The following is an 18,604-nucleotide window of genomic DNA, read 5'->3' on the forward strand; positions in this document are numbered from 1 at the left end:
ACTAAGCCTAACTACAAGTGGCTAGAGAGAGAGCTATGAAGTGAATCAAACTGCAAACTCGCTAAGTCTAATTACGTTATTGATTCCCTGAGTTCCAACTTTACAGTCCTACCTCAAGTTTCTGGGAGAGTTCTCTCCACACCCTTGCTTAATATAATCTTAATGTATAGTTTTCATAATTCCTGTTGCCGATTTCTTTTTATTATGCATTGTCTTGGATCTCTTTGAGAAGCATATGGTATTGTGCAGGTGGAAGCCTGTTGATTGCATGAATTATTTCACTAATTCCTGCTGTTTTGTTCTTATATCATAATAACAGAAGTCTTGCTAACTATAAGTCTCCTAAGACCTCAAGTGCCTCATACTAACTTTCATTTATAGGCTGACAGATGTTTAGCACTGAAAAGATTTTGGTGTTTTTCAGGGTTGTTTTATTAGGAAAAAAGTCAATCTACTTTTACTTTTAAAATAAATAGATAAATGAGGTTTCTAGTGACTGAACATAACTGTTTTTATTCTCAGTTTCTGCACATGAAGGAAGGGTATTAGGACATTGTAGGGACAGAGTCCTGAAGAGCAGTTTCCAGACTCTCGAGCTCACGTGGAAAGGTGCTAGCTCGGGTAGTAGATGGCCATCAGCTGTAACCAGTTAGCCATTAGCCACTAATATAACTGCCATGGCTATGCTAGCAAGTACAGATTGCGGTTAGCAAGCAGATTGTGGATTGTGAATCGTGTTGATCCTACTTCCTGTGTCTTGCCCGGGCGCCAGCGAGACTGTGGTGCAGGAAGACCCCTTGTTGGGATACTGGCGGATGTTTGCTTTTGTATCTCCACCAGCCGCCAGCGAGATTATAGGGTATGAGTCCCCCCTATCCATGGCTCCATTGTTCCTTTTTGGCCTCACCATATCCTGCGTTCTTATGTGGGGAGTGGGAGCTGAGTCCCTGCGTTACAGACATCAATGATTATCTTAATAGTAACACTCTAGTTGATCCATGATCATTTTCAAGGTGCTTTCATGAAGTAAATAGTGGTGAATAAGAGATTGACTTCTGAGTTCAAATCCTGGGTATAGCATGTTCTAACAGGATGACGTTGTACCAGATATTTAACTTCCTTAAGCCTCCATTTTCTATACTTTAAACTGAGGGTAGTGCTGTACTTCACTCATGGAATTGTGTGTGGATTAAATGATATGAATTACATGTAAAGATATAAAGCTGCAGGTTCGGAACTGAGCCTAGGACAAGCTGATGAGGATTCTGGGACTCAGAATGGTTCAGTGTAAGTCACAGGCCAGCAGCCAGCAGAACCCGAGCTAGAAATCATATTGTCTGTCTTGGATTCTTGTGCTGTGTGTTTCTCTCTTTGTTTTCCTAGCCATCACACATAAGCAGTTTGAGTACAATGGACGTAAAGTGATTTTTGAAAACAACCTCCAGAAAAGACTAAACTCTGTATTTAAGGTTGTAGGTTACTTTAATTATTATTGTGAACTTTTGTGAGAAAGCATGTGATGCTCTGACCTCCATTCTAAAGAGAAAAATATCTTTTTGTTGAATCAACCCATTATTCTATCACACGGGCTGGATCTCCAGGTCAAGAGATGAAAGACGTTAATTTGCATTAGACAACAGCTGCTATCTGTATTCACCATACAACGTGGGAGAAACTGGCTACACCATCATTTTGTAACAGATGGGTTAAAGCATGTGTTAGTGAGACACACAAGCGGGGGTGGGGGTGGATTCCTTTGATCTTGCCGATAACAGCTATACCATGCACAGTGGATGCCTAATAAATATTAATCAGTATCAACAAACTGGACACATACCTACTTCATTTTGGACATGTAAATCAAGCTCACCCCCATAGTGAGAGAGTAATAATAGTAAATTCAGTCTTCAGACTTCTTGGGATTTTTAACTCTGTATCACCCCATGCATCTTTCTTGAAATGCTCAAGATGGCATCTAATGCACCATCTGAATTTGCACCTGAGCTTTTGTGTTTATAATGCGTCTTGCTTTTTCTCTTGGTTTCAGTGGGCAATCACCTTTTCTAATTTTATTGGAAAAAGATTACACTCTGGTTTAATCGTTCGACTTAGCAGTGATATTGCTTCTTTGTTTTTCCTCCTTCAGATATTGACGAGTGTGCGGCTAAGATGCATTACTGTCATGCCAATACTGTGTGTGTCAACCTGCCTGGGTTATATCGCTGTGACTGTGTCCCGGGATATATCCGCGTGGATGACTTCTCGTGTACAGGTGAGAATCAAGGAGCAATATTGTTTTTCTGATTCAACCCTTCTCTGCACCATCTCTGTGTTGTTACATTTAGCTCCAAGTGCACTAAATACTGCTTTTGCCTAACTAGTTCTTCTCTTGCCTTATTTAAGCCTTACTGTTTGAGAAAAAAGCGACGATAAAAAAGAAATTTTATCTACATAATTTAATTTCAGTCCTGGTATTTCTACCTGTGTGTGAGCATGCGTGCATGGATGCGTGATTTGAAATTGAAATCTCAGTTGCCTATACTAACACTGAGGCACTTAGAGATATTGGATCCAAAATGTAGCAAACGGTTATCACCTATTTTCCTTCCATCATGATGAAATATTTTTGTATATAAGCAAATGTACTTTGCTTCCATTGAAAAAGACTGAGTCTAAATTTAAAGGGGAAGCAGGACTACCTGGTGGGCAGGGCAGACAGTAGGGAGCCAGTTAAGACTTTTGACTGATATGCTGATTGTCAGTTACTCCTTCTTCTCCCTGTGTCACTAGGCTATTTATACTAAACTGGGACTCTCAGAATGTGGGTGATGCCTTTGTGTGGGCAATGATGGTTTGGTAGAGCATTTGGTTTGGGTTCCAGTATACTTCCAGTCATGTATATGGAGACATGAATAGTAAATTGGTTAAGGGTGGTAGAAGATTTTGAGTCTTCTTTCTTCTTTTGGTCAAATATCTTTAAATGACCAGTCTGAATCCTATAAGAAAAGGGACCCTTGAATACTTGAGTTTAGTCATGTGGTACTTTTCCTGACTTCTGCACCTTTCTCTTTGTCCTAATAACACTGACATATGAAAACTGAATTCTTCACTCAGTGAATGCCACTCTTTTCTTAATGTATTTTATTCTAAGTGAAATCTTCAGAAGTGCAAAAAGTTGCAAATTTAGGGAAGCACATTTGTATGTCCAAATATGTTTGCCAGGGATTGTTGTATTTTTATAAGTTGCTGTTCTTCAACTAAGGGGCTGGTGATCTTAGATTGATACAGGTTTCTGATTGCCAAGGAAGGCCAAATCTCATTTATCTTTTATGCATTACAACTAAAGTTCCCAGAGGAAAAGGAGAGGCTGCATAAACACAGCATACCAAGATCTAAACATTTTAAAGGAGCAAAACTCTTTAGGACCTATAAACAAACACAGTCTAAAAATCTGTGATGTTATAGATGACTATTTCTCTATTCTTAATAGTAAATCAAGAGCTTATTTTAATCCTAAAATAAAAAGGAACCAGTGGCTAGCCTCCCAACAGAGCAGTACCATATCATGCAACTCAATAAACCTTAATTAAGACCCTGCTGTGTGGAAAGACTTTGTTGAAATTGTATCAGAATACCACCTCTGCTTTTATTTTCTCACTGAGGGAAGAAAGCAAGAGCTGGTTCTTGTGGAAAGCCTAGTAAGGACAGGTGCTCTGCTTGGTGGTTTATATATAGGACAAGATAGAAAATGTGTTATTTTAAGAATTGACTCCAGAACTACTTTTAGAAAGGAAACTGTTGTTTGGAGTAAAAGGCAAGGGTATGGGTATTAGTGGGTATCCAAGCATTCTTTTTCCCACCTCCAAAGCATGCTATGCAGCTCTACAGGAAAATATCTACACACACACACACACACACACACACACACACACACACAGACACACACACTGTTTTTTGTGTATGTATATTTTGTCTGAGAAGGAACAGAACAATTAGAACAGAAGAGAGAAAAACAGGAGGGAGAAGAGAGGAACCAGTCAGAGAGCAGAAGGCTTGGAGCTGTGGAGGACAGAGGGCCAGTGGTGACCACCCAGTGAAAGGATAACTGAAGGGACTCTTAAGTCTAGGGATATTTCAAGTGCGACTTGTTGTTCTTGTTGTTGTTTTGCTATGCAGTCTGCAATGCAGTTTCCCTCATGACTCTCCAACCTTCAGTATCGTCTGCGCACCCTGAGTGCTGGGTGAGATGCCCCCGCCCCCCGCCATGGAATGCAGGTTAACATGGGGGGACACATGAAAAGTACACATGTGTATGGGACGTTGAGACTTCAGAGGCCCAGGTCTTGATGAGGGCTTTGGACTTAATAGGTCACAGAATTGGGAGGAAGATCTTTTTCTTTTAAAATTCTTCGTTTGATCCCAGATTCCTTTCTTCCCACTGCCTCATTTTTTTTTTTTTTTCTTCTATTTCTAGCAAAACAACTGAATCTGTCTGTGGTTATTGTCCTCATTGACATACACTCACCTCATACCCTCCCCAAGCCCCTCCTGTAAGGCTTCCACGCTCACCATTCCGCGGAGACTGCATTTATCAAGGTCAGCCATGAACTCCCTTGTGCCCAATCTAATGTTCTTATCTTCCCTGATCTCTCAGCAGCATTTAGCACAGCTCACCATGCCTTCCTCTTTGAAACACATTATTTTCTTGACTCTTGAGACATTGTATTTCCTGATTTCCTTTCTTTCTCACTGGCCACTCCTACCCAGCATTCCTAGCAGTTCTTCCTCTGCTGACATTTTAAAGGCTTGGTTGCCGTAGAGCTCTGCCCTGGGCCCTTTCCTCCTGTTCATCTATTTATTTCTTTTAGATGCCTCCGTTGCATCTTAGGATTTGAACAGCACTCAACATCCGTAACCCCTGAATTTCTATCCAGTTCTAATCTTTCTCCTGAGCTCCTGAATCATATGTTCCACTTGACATCTACACATAGACATTTCATAGGCATTTCATGGGAACGCGTGTGACAGAACTCTTGATTTCCTTCCACCTGTGCAAACGCCTCCTCCAATTTTCTCCGTCTCAGCAAATACGGACACCATCTTCCCAGTTTTTCTGAGGCAAAAAACTGGGGGTTAAACATATATTTTTCCTTTCAGCACCCCTCCACTTTCAGGCCATACACCACCCTCGTCTTGTTGACTGCCCTCTCCATACCCGTCCTAGGTATGTCTGCTTCTGTCCATATCCCCCACTACCAAACTACTGGAGTCCTGTAGTGGTCTACGTACTGGACTTTCTGCCCCAGCCTTGTTCCACTATGATTCACTTTCCACAGAGCAGCTAGGGCAAACTTTTTAAAGCAGAAATCATACACATCTGCTTAAAACTCTCAGGTGGTGCCCCGTTATACAGAAAATCAAATCCATACTCCTTATCTTGATGTAAAAATCTATATGGCTTTTCTCCTTTTCTACCTCTCTGACTTTATCTTGTACCATTTCAATCCTTGTTCGTCGTGAAGTGGCCACCCTGACTCTTGACTTTCTATCCATTCAGCACCCCTATTCTGCCTTAGGACTTTTGCATGAACTGTTGTTGCTCCTACTTAGAAATTTTTTCCTCTTGATGTCTTCATAACTGGCTCTTTTGTTGTCATTCACATCTTAGCCTGAAAATGTTCAGCTCAGAGAGACTTTCTCTGATGATTATAATTAGTCACCTTTTTTTTATCTTATGCTTGATTTTAATTCTCTGAATATCACTTACCACCATCTGAAGTTTTTATTATTTGTGTGTGATTTTTAAAAATTTGTCTCTTTCTAGTAGAATGTAAGCTATGAGTGCAGGGACCTTTTCCTGTTTGTTCACAACTCTATCTTGGCTACTTAGAACATAGCCTGATACAGGGCAATGCTTAGTAGACATTTACTGAATGAAGGACTGAATAAAACTACTTAACCTTGGGCTAATTATTTATTTCTGTAAATTTCACTTATAAAATCTTGCAAATCTTGCTTATATCTGCTATACCTACCTATAGGTTATTATTAAACATCAAATTATATATGTGAAAATATTTATGATGGCATTTGTATCAGTCAGGATAGGATGTTCTGAAGTAACAAATAACCCCAAATATGAGTGACTTAAATATACAAGATTATATTTCTTGCTCATGCAATATGTCTGTCATTGGTGCTCAGCTCATCATAATTACTTTAGATACAAGTTGATGAAATAGTCACTAGTGAACATTACTAGCCACCAAGACAGGGAAAAGAGCTCCTGGAGCATCTTGTATTGTCCATTAAATGTTCTTACCAGGCAGTGACAGATATCCTTTCCTCTCATGACTAGAACTAGTCACTAGTCCCTAGCCAATTACAAGGGGACAAGGAAATGCAGTCCTTACATTTGTCTAGAAGGGGTAGAGGACCAGAAACTTTTGGTGACTGGAGCTAATAATACTAGAGTGACTAACAAGTAATAGATTCTCAACAAATTTTGTTTCCTCTGACATGAGGAGGTGTTAATGAAAATAACCTTTATTTTAACAGCAGTTTACAATGTGATGGGGGAATTCATCTACAAAAATAACTATGATATTAATCACATTGTCCTAAGTGGTAGGATGGGAGTACAAGCAAAATACAGTAAGAAACATGTGCTTAATTACCAAGATGGAGTATTTGGAATATTGTTTGCAAGCCAAAAGGAGCTGTTGATGTTTACAAGGCCTATTACCATGCAGTGCCTGGATTATGTTAGGTTTTTACTGTGGGGGATGTGGATGGGTGTGAAGACAGTTAAGAAACAAGCCTTCTCCCTGGTCCTTATTTCTGCTCTAGACCAGACTCAAGGACTTCCATTAGATACTAACTTTTGTAGTAACCTGGAGGTCTGACATTTCCTTTGCTGTCCTGAATATAAGCCTGTTGGGCCAAAGGTGCTCTTTATTCTTCCAGATAGAGTTGGTCCCCACCACTAATCTCCATTGTTTCTTAATTGGCAAAAAAGACTTCTTCCCCTAAGTGATTATTTGCCTGTGTAATAAATGAGGTGTGTAATAGATGTCTGCAGCTGTGTCTTTTCAGACGTTTCGTTGCCAGAAGACTATTTGCTGGGAGAAATTGACAGGCCTGAAGGCATCCTTTGTTTGCCCTGAGTTCCTGACACAGCATTTCTTATTATTGACGTTACTTATTTCCAAAGATCATTCGGATTTCTGTCTCAAATCAATTAGCATCTGCTGCCACTGTTCAGTTGGTTTTCCACGTATGTCAAGGTTATTTTTTTTTCCTATTTTTTTCAGTATGTCATTTAGCCTGACACTAACTTTTCAAAGTCAGTAGTCATATTGAAAAATTTCATTTGACTGAAAAATTAGTGAGCCTAGAGATAAAGAAGATATATCAGCTTTGGTGATACATTGATATATTGGATAATTGACTCATTCACTCACTCATTTAGTCATTCATCATTTTATTCTTATATCCAATATCTAATTATTGTCTGCCATGAGTTTTAGGATATATGGCCACCAAGATTAGTGGCAAATGACCTCTGTGCTCATCGAGTTCATGGTTCATGGTTCATGAAACAACAACTTCAAATGAGAAAATTCAAATGTTCTTTCACTATCAAAAATGTTCTAAAATTTACCAAATCAATCTCTCTTCCAAGTCTCAGTAGAGTTTAGGGGAGTGTTAGGTTTTTAACCCCCTGTAGTTCTTGGTGCTTGGCAAGTTCCAAAGAAGAAACCTCAGAATAGCCTTCTGCAATTCCATGCTGCTAATGGTGGACCTTTCAGAAAAAAATCCATCTGAGACAGGAAACGCCAAGCATGGCACTGGAGGGGAAAGGCACTATATCAAACATAAAAGAAACTGGCTTTTCCCTACCTTTGTTTCTCGTGAAAAGGTAAAAAAAAAAAAAAAAATTATATCTCATGGGATAATCAAGTTTTGAGGGATCAACATTGAGAACAATTATCTAGAACTTAAAAATATGCTATAAGTTAATTATTACCCCGGGGGCTGGGGACTCCCTGACATAACCATGTATTATATACTAGGCGCTGTACTTTTTTTGTAAGAAAGTTTCCCTTGGCCTTTGAAAGGGTAAAATCTAAAACATTTGACCTTTAACATGCAGGAGTTTTAGGCATTGGGATTCGTGTGTGAGTCTAAATCACTTTCTCTCCCCTAAGAGATCCCTAAATTGCTCTTGCTTGTTTTTGAATTTTGAAACTGAGAAATCTCTGAAATTGCGGTGTGTAGGGGGCTGTTTTCTCTTCTCTATGCCCATTGAGTTTTGGAGTGGTCAACCTGCTTGCTTTATTGGTCTCTGTCTTTAATTTATCTCCATTTAAACTCCCATATTTAGGCTGTGTGATAAGACGTTATCATTAGATACTCAGGCAGCTTTAAAGGAGGATACTTGTGATTTACGACAAAAGTATGCAGTAATAAGACAGGTAGTTGACACTAATGGGTAAGCATCCATTTTTATGCCAAAAACTTCCCATGAAGGTAAGAAATAAAGGGAACAAGTGAGATAACAAACATCCCCTGTGATTTTTATTATCTTGCTAAAAGGATTTTTAATTTATTGATATTGGCATGGGTGAAAACTTGAAGTAAGTATATGTTTGAAATACTCCAAGCAAGCTTAAAGAGTTAGATATAATAGTCTATTTATGTAATGGTTTAAATTAAATACCTGTAATGAAAAGAGGTTAGGCAACAGTTTAAAAGACTTAGGAGTACAAATTAGCTGTTAGAAATTTTAGACCAGTTTTCTGGAAAATGCTTGTTCCTGCTAATGTTGATGAAATACAGAACACTTTCAAATATGAGACACCTGATGTTTTCCCATTGAGTAGAACCATATGAAATGGAGCTAAACTAGAATATTCTCCACCTTCATAGAGCACGACAGTAAATTAACTGCTGCTGATCCTTATCTTCCAAGCACAAAGCAGGCAGACTACCTCTGCTTTAGTGAAAAACACTATATCGGATGCTTTAAAATGCAAAACTACTTTTTAAAATTAAAGATAACAGAAACATTTAGTGATATGTTGAGTAGGAAAAGTCAAAATAAGACATGTACCTTTGGCTATTTCAAAACCCAACTGAAAGCTCTGATGATCGTTATGAGACATTTGCCTTTTGTTTTGATTTATTTGGCTGCTATATCCTTTTATTTCTTCCCTAGTTTGAACAGATCATTGGCTCTATTGCTCTCCTCCCCCTTCTGAGGAGGGATGTAACAGTACCAAAAGCAGGATTCCGAAATTGTAATTCTTTAGCACAGAAGTTCTCAACCCTCACCTTAGGTTAGAATCACTTAAGACACAAATGAACAACAGTAACAACAACAATAAAAGGTGGGTACCTGAGATCTATCCCTTGAGATTTTGATTTTCATTTGGTCTAGTGTTGTGACCCGGCTTCAGTGGTTTTGTTGAAATGTCCAAGTGATTCTCATGTGCAGTCAAGGTTAAGAGCCACTGCTTTTGTACAACAGAGAGGGTTGGACAATGGAGGGAATATCAGAGGGCAATCAGAAGGAAGAAGAATGACCCTGTATATGGTAGACTAGAAAAGGGTGCCCTGGAGCTGGATGTGGGAGACATGGGTCAGGAGGTACTGAAAGCAGAGACTTGGATGGTTTCTGGAGGAAGGGTCCTGCCTCCAAGTCTGTGCTCTGGGATGTGTAAGACTCTGGAGAGAGAAAGCCTGTGGGATGAATGTGCAGGTGGGGCCTCATGGGGAGATCCTGAATCTTCAACTGTTGACATGACTACTAGGATGCCTCAAAGAGCCCTAAAGATAATTGGGACAGCTCATCTCCATGGTGATCTGTGTGTTCCATGGGCCAAGGACCCAACGGCTCCCTCTCTGCCAACGGCTTAGTCATTTGGAACCCTCTAGAGCCATGACACAGCCTGATGGAAGCAGGGAATCTTCCAAATGACTGAGGCTGTATTTCTACTACTGCACTACCCCCAAAGAATAGGAGTTCAGAACCCTTCGTTAAGTTCAATTGAAGAAATTAAAGAAAGCTACACTGCTTGCATGTACACAGTGTGACTGGCCTCTCTACCCATCAGATGTGAAAAGAAACAAAATCAGCAAGAGGAGAAAACAGGAAAAAATTAAGAGGCTCCTCTAAACAGGGATTAGAAGGTGAAAATTCACAGGATGTTTGGTTTTCTAGGACAATTTCTATTTTACATATGTAGTCCTGGGAAAGCCAAAGACCAAATATTTATTGAATTCAGTACTAGTAGTGTTAAAATAATGCTAAGGTGTATTAAAGCCAACAGATATGTCTTAGGGAGGGTATCAAAGGACATTTGCCTTGAGATTTTGGGATGAAAATAAGTCTGAAGGATTGGTCCACTGTTTGGCTTCTGTGTTGCGTATCAGAGGAGTTCTTTTTTATTCCAGCACGTATCATAAAGGATGTAAGCCACATTGGCTGCCACACGGCAACTAGGATAAATGATGGAGTGGCCCCCAGGGAGTTTGTACACAAACCTATTAAGCATGGTGTTGCCCTTGATGGGCATAAAAGGCTTGTTAATATTTCGTCATAAAAGGCTTGTTAATATTTCTGTACACCCTGTTGTTGGAGTCATGCATTCAGAATCACAATTAAGCTTTCACCTAAACAAGGAATTTAATTAGGGTTTTTAGCATTTACAACATTGTTTGGCCAGTCTCGCACCCCCGCTTTACATCCACATTTGGGTTGACGTGATCAGTGGACATTTCTCTTTAATAACCCAGCAAGCTATCTTACAGTCTTTATTTCCATTGCAAAGACTTGGTAAATGTATGTGAATAGCTATTTCCATCCTTTGCTAATGTATCGTAAGGCATGTTTGGATTTTGTTTCCTTTCTCTAAGATAGTTGAGAATATACATTACTTATTCTTGGGCCAGAATGAAAGCTCTAAGTTCTCATGGTTAAAATCTAGTGTATAAATTCTACTGGTTGCAAGTTTTGGCTATGCTACTTATTTACTTTATGAATTGGAAAACCATTCAAGTTCTTTGCGTCTTCGTCAGTATCCTCTATACATCCTCATAGTTGATAAAAGATAAAGTGAGACAGTGTAGGTATATCCAGATGATTTTAGCTGAAAGAAAAAAGAAAAAAACCACAAAAAAAACCACCTGACTCAACTGGCTTCAATGATAAATGTATCCTCTCATAACAAAAAGTCTAGAGAGACATTGTTTCCAGAATTAGTTAATTCAGCTGCTCCATGACACAGTGGCACAGGCTGCCTCCAACCTTTCACTTTGTTATTTGGGGCATGTTAGTTTGAAATAGTCTAGCTCCCTTCACGGTCTCAAAATGGTTGCGGCAACTCCTAGCATCCAACCCTGACTTAACCATTTCCCAAAGTCAGAAGAAAAAAGATTCCAGCCCTAGTCTTTCATTAAGACCAAAGATAATTTTACCAAAAGTCTATCCCCAGCATATGATTTTATGTTTTATTGGCCAAAATTTTTTAATGTACCTACTAACAAAATATATCTTAGCAAAGCAAATGAAATTACATTGAATCAAGATTCCCATTTTCCTTTATAATACTTGGCTAACTTACATCATCTAAACAAAATTTGTGTTACATTTTCAAGAACAGAGTATGGTGTATGAGTTTTTGTTTGTGTGTGTGTATTTGTGTGTGTGTGTGTGTGTATGTGTAGATCCACACTTGTGTAGGTAACCAACAGCATATATTCAAAGCTTTGAAAACATTGTTTCAAGCTTAGGAATAATTAAAAGAAATGCAATTAGATGTTAGTTATATTACATTTATGCATTAGACTGTCTGTGTGTAGCTATATAAACATATATTACATACTTACACATATGTCAATCACCCATTTCTGGAGATGGTTCAGGAAGTCGGCACCTTCATACATTGCTGATAGAAATGTAAATTGATACAAACTTTCTTGAGGATAATTTGATAGTATATATATCAAAAGGCCTAGAAATATTTATTTATAGAAACTTATTCTAAGGACACAGTCACAGTTACTTATGTAAGAAGATTTTTATTGTGCCGTTTATTCCATTTGTTATTTATAACAAAAGGAACTGGAAGCAGCCTGAATATAAAGCTACGGAAGTTTTATTAAATAAATCACAGTATATCCATGTGTTGGAATACAATGAATATTAAAATAATGCTTAGATGACTATTCATTGTAAATGGAAAATACTTACCATATGGTATGATGCGATTCAAACCAGTATGTATACTCTTTTCCCATTAAAATAATAAATAAAAATTATATGTGGACATACCCACAATCACACACACACAAATACATGGAAACACAGGCAGGGATATTCCCCCCCAAATAAACAGGAAACAGAGAGTATCTGTAAGTAGATGATTATTCCTGATACCTTTACTTTAGACTTTATGTATTTTCCAAATTTTCTATGAAAGGGAATACAGTGCAAAGAGTCTGCATTATATTTTATTATCAGAAAAGTGTTATTAAAATATTAGAAAACAGAAAATGCTAGACAAATGTGACGCTGAATTTGTTCCTACAATGTCTATGAAGTGTCATCTCACTAAGTTAAAAAAAAAAATGTTTATGACTTGGTAGTTCTGATGACTTTGATCCTTAGTGACATAGATTGTAGGTCTGAACTAAAGGGATTAAGAGAGGTAACTTTGCTTCTTTGAGTTCCTGGAGCATTTGATTGGCCAACATGGCAATTGAGGGACACTTGTAATTATAATGCCATTTTCCTCCTTTGGGGTTCCTGGAAGGTGATCTGATAGTCAGGTCCTACCTGCAATATCTTTCATCAGCCCTTCTGAGAAGGTTTCCAGATTCAAAGCATTTTTTTGTTGTTGTTGTGTGTTTGTTTTTTTTTTCTTCTTTTGGACTGTGTCCAAGACAAAGAGATACTGATTGGAGGCAGATAAGACCCAGGATTTCCATAGCAAAGCGACCACTGGATGAGAATCAAATTCTAGCCACCAGCTCACTGAATGAATGTCAGCAACTCAACATTTCCCCCTGGACTTAGAAAGATTAAGGTTTAACTAGCTCAGTAGTTTTAAGTCAGAGGAGCTGAAATTCCAAATGAGGTTTTTTTTTTGAAAAAAGTTCAGCCTCTTACAAAAAACAAAAACAACAAACAAAAAACTTTGCAAACGACTATTTTTCTAATCCTTGATGCTGTAAGACATGATTTCTAACCTCTAGGAGATAATGGTCTCCTTGGGGGACATAAAATTTACATTTGAGAAGAAAAATGTTGTAGGGCTTATAACTGAGTGCTCAATTGTGAGGTCTGGGCAATAAATACTGGGGAATGAGCATTGGAGCTGGGAGAAAAAACGGTGTTAATTACTGTACGGTAAGGATAATGTGTTTTCCACAGGAAGGTGTCTGGAGCGGGTTGATTTTGTTGTGGAATGGCGATATGATGTAAGAGAATTGAGAAGTCATAGAGTGACGGGTGCTTTAGAAATAGGACAGTCTCGTTTGTTGCTCTGCAGTGTGACCTGGAGGTGACTTGTGTAGAAGTTGGAAAAACAGAAGGCTCTGATTGAGATAGGCCTTGGTTCCTGCCTCAACTATGGGCATTTATTAGTAGTAGCAACTTGAATCAGTTTCTGAGAAATGGACACACCTTTCTCTCAGATTCTGGGAGGAGTAAATGAGGTAATATTTGTAAAGTTGTATGGATGAGGGCTCAACGCTGAGAAAATGCTAAATAAATGTTAGCCATTACTATTTTTTTTTAATTGGGGAATATTGGGGAACAGTGTGTTTTTCCAGGACCCATCAGCTCCACATCAAGTTGTTGTTTTCAATCTAATTGTTGGGGGCTCAGCTCACTGGCCCATGTGGGAATCGAACCGGTGACCTTAGTGTTATGAGCACTGCACTCTAACCACTGAGGAAACTGGCTGCCCAGCCATTACTGTGTTTTATAGGTAAGGGATCTAACTGCAGGGAGGTTAAGGAATTTCCATAGCCACTGTCTAGAATGTAGTAAGGCAGAGATAGGAATGCAGGCCTTCTAACTGGAGACTCAAATGCAAGCTCCATCTAAGCTCTGTTGAAGATGCCTTTAAAATGCTAACACACTATGGTCTATAGATGCTCAGGAAATAGCCGTCATTAGAATGACAGAAAGAGCCTGGGACTTGTTGCCCAGAGAATCCTATTTAACCCACAGCTCTGCCCTTTACAAGTTTTGACATCTTGAGATTCCTGAAATGCTCCATATCTCAGTTTGTAACACCAAGAGAGAAAGTTGGGTTTTAAGGTTTAAACCCACGAAAGAGCAAAACCCAGTGAATGTCTCTTAGATGGTGCTCAGCGTTGAAGCCCTAAAACCTCTTCACTCAATTTCTTTTTCTCCACTCTTCTCACCAAGTGACTTTTGAAGCACTTCAGGTGATACCAAGGCACCTTGAAAACATTGGGAGAGCCACTTGCCTTGAGAAACTCAGTCTCTGTACACAGTGTCCAGGTTCTCTGGGAAAATGAGTCGTCAGTCAGATGCTTTAGGTTAGTGGGTTAAGAAGGAGACCAGCGAGAAGCAGATTTCACAATGATTTGTAACTAGCCAAGAATACGTTTCTTTATTTAAAGAAAATGTCATCTTTTAGAGTCACTGGTTTTGTAAGTTGCTGTAGACCAGAGCTTTGGAATATGTTCCCAAAGCTCCCTTTAAAATTTTAAATTTGTTCCCTGAGAAGGGAAGCCCCTTAAACTATAAACACCCTTGGCATTTATCAGCTCTGCTGACTGGCGTCTGGTTAGTGCTAGTGGTGTCCATAGCACAGATTGCTTTCAGGGGAAGGATGGAATGTCCTTCCAAGGAGAAGCTTGGTCTAGGTTGGACTGTAGAATAGGTTCTTTAGCAATGGGGCAATGTCCTTAGAGGGGATTTGTAGCGTTCAGAAAGTCGTGTAAAGAAAATAGCAGTTTAATACAATTATTTTCTGATTATAAAAGTAATATATGCACATTGTAGTAACATTAAGAAACTTAGAAGAATAAAAAGAAAACAAAAACCATCCATATTTTAACACTGTAAAGGCAACTTCTATTAACATTTTGGAGTATATCTAGTCACTTTCCTCTGCCTACATCTGTATTCTGCATTATGGACATCAAGCTGCAGCTACCAGTTAATATTTTAATTATTTTCTGCTTATTTCATGACTTACTTCAAAAATGTAAGTGTTCATGGCTTCAAAATAGTCTCTCCTGTGCATGCATTATTACGGCTTTTACCATAGCCGGGAAGTATTCACGTCCAGCTGCCTCTCTGTCTCCGTTTCGCTTTATTGCATGCATGCGTTTATTCTTCCTCTGTTGCATGGATGGTGATGATTGTTTTGCTTCAGTCTGGAAGAAGAATGAGTCAGAGCAAAGCTCAAGCCAGCCCCAAGCAGGACATATGTGTGCTTAGGGATTCACAAAGGGGGAGGAATCAGGTGTTATTCATTAAGGGAAATTTCAGAGAAAAGTAGGCCCCTAAAGAACTGTGTATTCTTAGCACATGTCTTGCTGGTGTAAGGACAGCTTATAAGTCTTTTACACAAGAATACTTTGTAACTAGATAGCGGTGCTTCATTGAGCTCTTGCCTTGTGGGTGAGATGTGTTTCTCATATTTATATTTTCGTATTGGATTCTTTGTCCTTTAAAATTCAAAGACTATTTTCTAGAATTACTAGCACTTTTTTTTTCCCTTTTGGCATTAATTTTGCCATTCTGATTGACAAGTTGAATGTAGGGAAAGAAAATATCAGGCATTGCTAGTAACATCAAATAGGGATGTCAGAGATATATAAGGGATCAAAAAACCCCTTCAAATTATGGTCATTTGATTCTGAATTTTGATGAGCTGTTAAAGAAATGCGCCCAGAGAGATCTTGCTTGTGGATTATCTTAAAACCTTAGGGTGTTTTCTCATTATCAAAGCTCTCCCCCACCCCCACCCCCTAGCAAGTGGTCCATTTGAGTTGCTTATGTTAAAAATGTGGCATTGATCAGAGGAGGTAGACATTGTATGGGCTTAGAATGCCCCTGGTCGTTCACAGAAAGTGAAAGAATTCACAAGACAGAAAAGTAAGGAAGCAGGAAAGGTTTTATTAAAGAGTCAGGAAGCCAGCGGCAGTGTCCCTATAAGACGGCTGCCCCATACTTCAGGCTAGCTTTTTCTTACATAGAAAAGGGTAGGTAAATTTTCTTACAGCAGGAGATGTGGCGTCCTTCTGAGGCCATTTGACTGACATGTGCAGCTTATATAACTGGTTTCTTTCTGCACATGTTTGTACCCATAATGAATACATATAAAACCATGGTGGGGAGGTGGGGGGGGGCAAGCCTTAATGTTCATTTTGTTCTAATTGCATTATAATGAGACTGGAGTTCATGCTGGGGGCAGGCTTCAGCGGTCTACATAGGTGTCAAAAACTTGGTTTTTCTGCTTGGGTCTTATCTCCCTTTTCTAAGGCTGTTTCCACAGGAAGATTTATCTTTACAGGCTGAGTTTGGGTGGTCCCTGGGGAGGGGGGGATACAGGCCTGGGCAGCCTCTGTTGGGTCCACACTCATTAACTCTTTTTCTGCTTCATCAGACCCTGCCTGTCAGTGTGAAAGAAGGGTGTGTGGTACCACTGCTATGGCACAGCAACCCAAGCTGAGTGGCTTACAGTGCCAGGAGGGAATCAAGTGATGCTTTTCTTGGCCTCAAGCAAACCATCTATTTATTTATTTAGGACAGTTTGGAGCAGTTCACAACTTGGGAGCTATGCCCATGACAGAGGCCAGAGAGTGGTGTCCTCTATTTTTAGGCTTTAGAAAACCGATAAGTCATAAAATAGCAGAAACATGTTACTGTGCTTACCTCTCAAAGCTACTGAAGTTTCGAATTACTAGTATTTGGACAGGACTAATTTTATTTCATCTCTTCTCCCATCTCTTATTTGCTCTTGACTCTCCTCGTGGGTGTGTTAATCTAGCTTTTCTCCTGGAATCTTATTTTCTTTACCTCTTATATTTGCTTCATTAATGTGTGTGCATTATTATGAACAAGTGATGAGTTAAATGAGTGATTGAGGGTCAAAATTGCCATAGAACAGAAAATAACAGGTGCTGGCAAGGATATGGAGACATTGGAACCCTTGTGTGCCTTTGGTGGGAATGTAAAATGGTACAGCTATTATGCAAAACAGTTTGGCATTTCCTCAAAAAAAATTAAAGATAGATTAAAAGTCATATGATCCAACAATTCCATTTCTGGGTATATACCCAAAAATAATTTAAAGCAGGGTTTTGAAGAGATGTTTGTATACCCATGTTGAGAGCAGCATTATTTTATAATAGCTGAAAGGTGGGAGCAACCAAAAAGTGTCCATCAGCAGATAAATGGATAAGCACAATGTGGTATACACATACAATAGGGTATTATTCAGCCTTAAAAAGGAAGGAAATTCTGACACATGCTACAACATGGATGAACCACAGAAGTAAGTGAAGTAAGCCCGTCACAAAAAGACAAATACTGTATGATTCCACTTATATGTGATACCTAGGGTAGTCAAATTCAAAGAGACAAAAAGTGGAATGGTTATTCCCACGGGCTGGGGTGAGGGGAGTCATTGTTTAATGGGTTTAGAGCTTCAGTTTTATAAGATGAAGAGTTCTGGTGATGGATGATGCTAATAGTTTCACAACAATATGGATGTACTTAAAACCACTGAATGGTTAAGATAGCAAACGTTATGTTACATGTATTTTACCACTATGAAAAAAATTGGGCAAAATATCCGGGAATGATCTCTTCTTGTTACTAAGTCAGCTCTAGAAATAATATTTACATAGTTTTCCTTGCTTTCCCAACACATATTGGGCATCGACTTCTGTAATAGCTCTGATAGTGATTTATTCATTCATTATTATATTTATTCATTAAGTGTCAATTGAGAAATCAACTAAGCATTAGGTATTATTCTAGATGTCAGAAATACGTCAGTGAGTGAAACAGACAACATTCTGCTTTCAGTGGAGCTTATATTTTAGTTGAGGGGAGTCGTCAATAAACAGGTAAATATCTAGTATGCCAGAAGATAAGAACAATGGAGTTAAATATTGAGGGAGGGAAGGTGGCTGTGCTGGGGTGGGCAGTGTTGCAGTTTTACTCATATTTGGGGTAATCTGGAAAGGTTTCACTGATAAGGGGCATATAAGTGAAGACATCAGAGAAGTGAAGGAGCAAGCTGTGCTGGAGTAACAGTGTTCCAGGCTGTGGGAACAGCAAATGGACAGGCCAGCCATCTACTGAATGACTCAGGATTAGCAAAGGAGGCCTGCTAAATCGGTAAACTCCAATCATCCCTTCGCTCACTGACAAGTGTCTCCAGTATTCTCTGAGGGGAATAAATTACCTGGGTTTCATGGCCATTGCATGCCTCAGGGAGTCCTTTCACAGACTCAGGGTCTTGGCTGTCCTCCGAAGATGGTAGAAATCAGGCCATTGGATGAAAGGGGTGTTATTATATTTTCCCTCAAATGGAAGGTAAAG

The 18,604-nt window shown here is 39.1% G+C and overlaps 1 protein-coding gene across 2 annotated transcripts in view; it reads left to right on the plus strand.

Annotated features, from left to right (window-relative positions):
- The window catches only part of NELL1 (neural EGFL like 1), a 757,006-nt gene that overhangs the window by 352,865 nt on the left and 385,537 nt on the right, over positions 1–18,604 (plus strand). For both annotated transcript variants that reach the window (XM_019742633.2, XM_019742632.2), the window contains exon 13: positions 2,147–2,272. In XM_019742633.2, coding sequence (XP_019598192.2) covers positions 2,147–2,272 — 126 coding nt within the window. The remainder of the gene's footprint in view (positions 1–2,146; positions 2,273–18,604) is intronic.

The sequence above is a fragment of the Rhinolophus sinicus genome, linkage group LG06 (genome assembly GCF_036562045.2).
Source record: "Rhinolophus sinicus isolate RSC01 linkage group LG06, ASM3656204v1, whole genome shotgun sequence".
NCBI classification, from domain to species: Eukaryota; Metazoa; Chordata; class Mammalia; order Chiroptera; family Rhinolophidae; genus Rhinolophus; species Rhinolophus sinicus.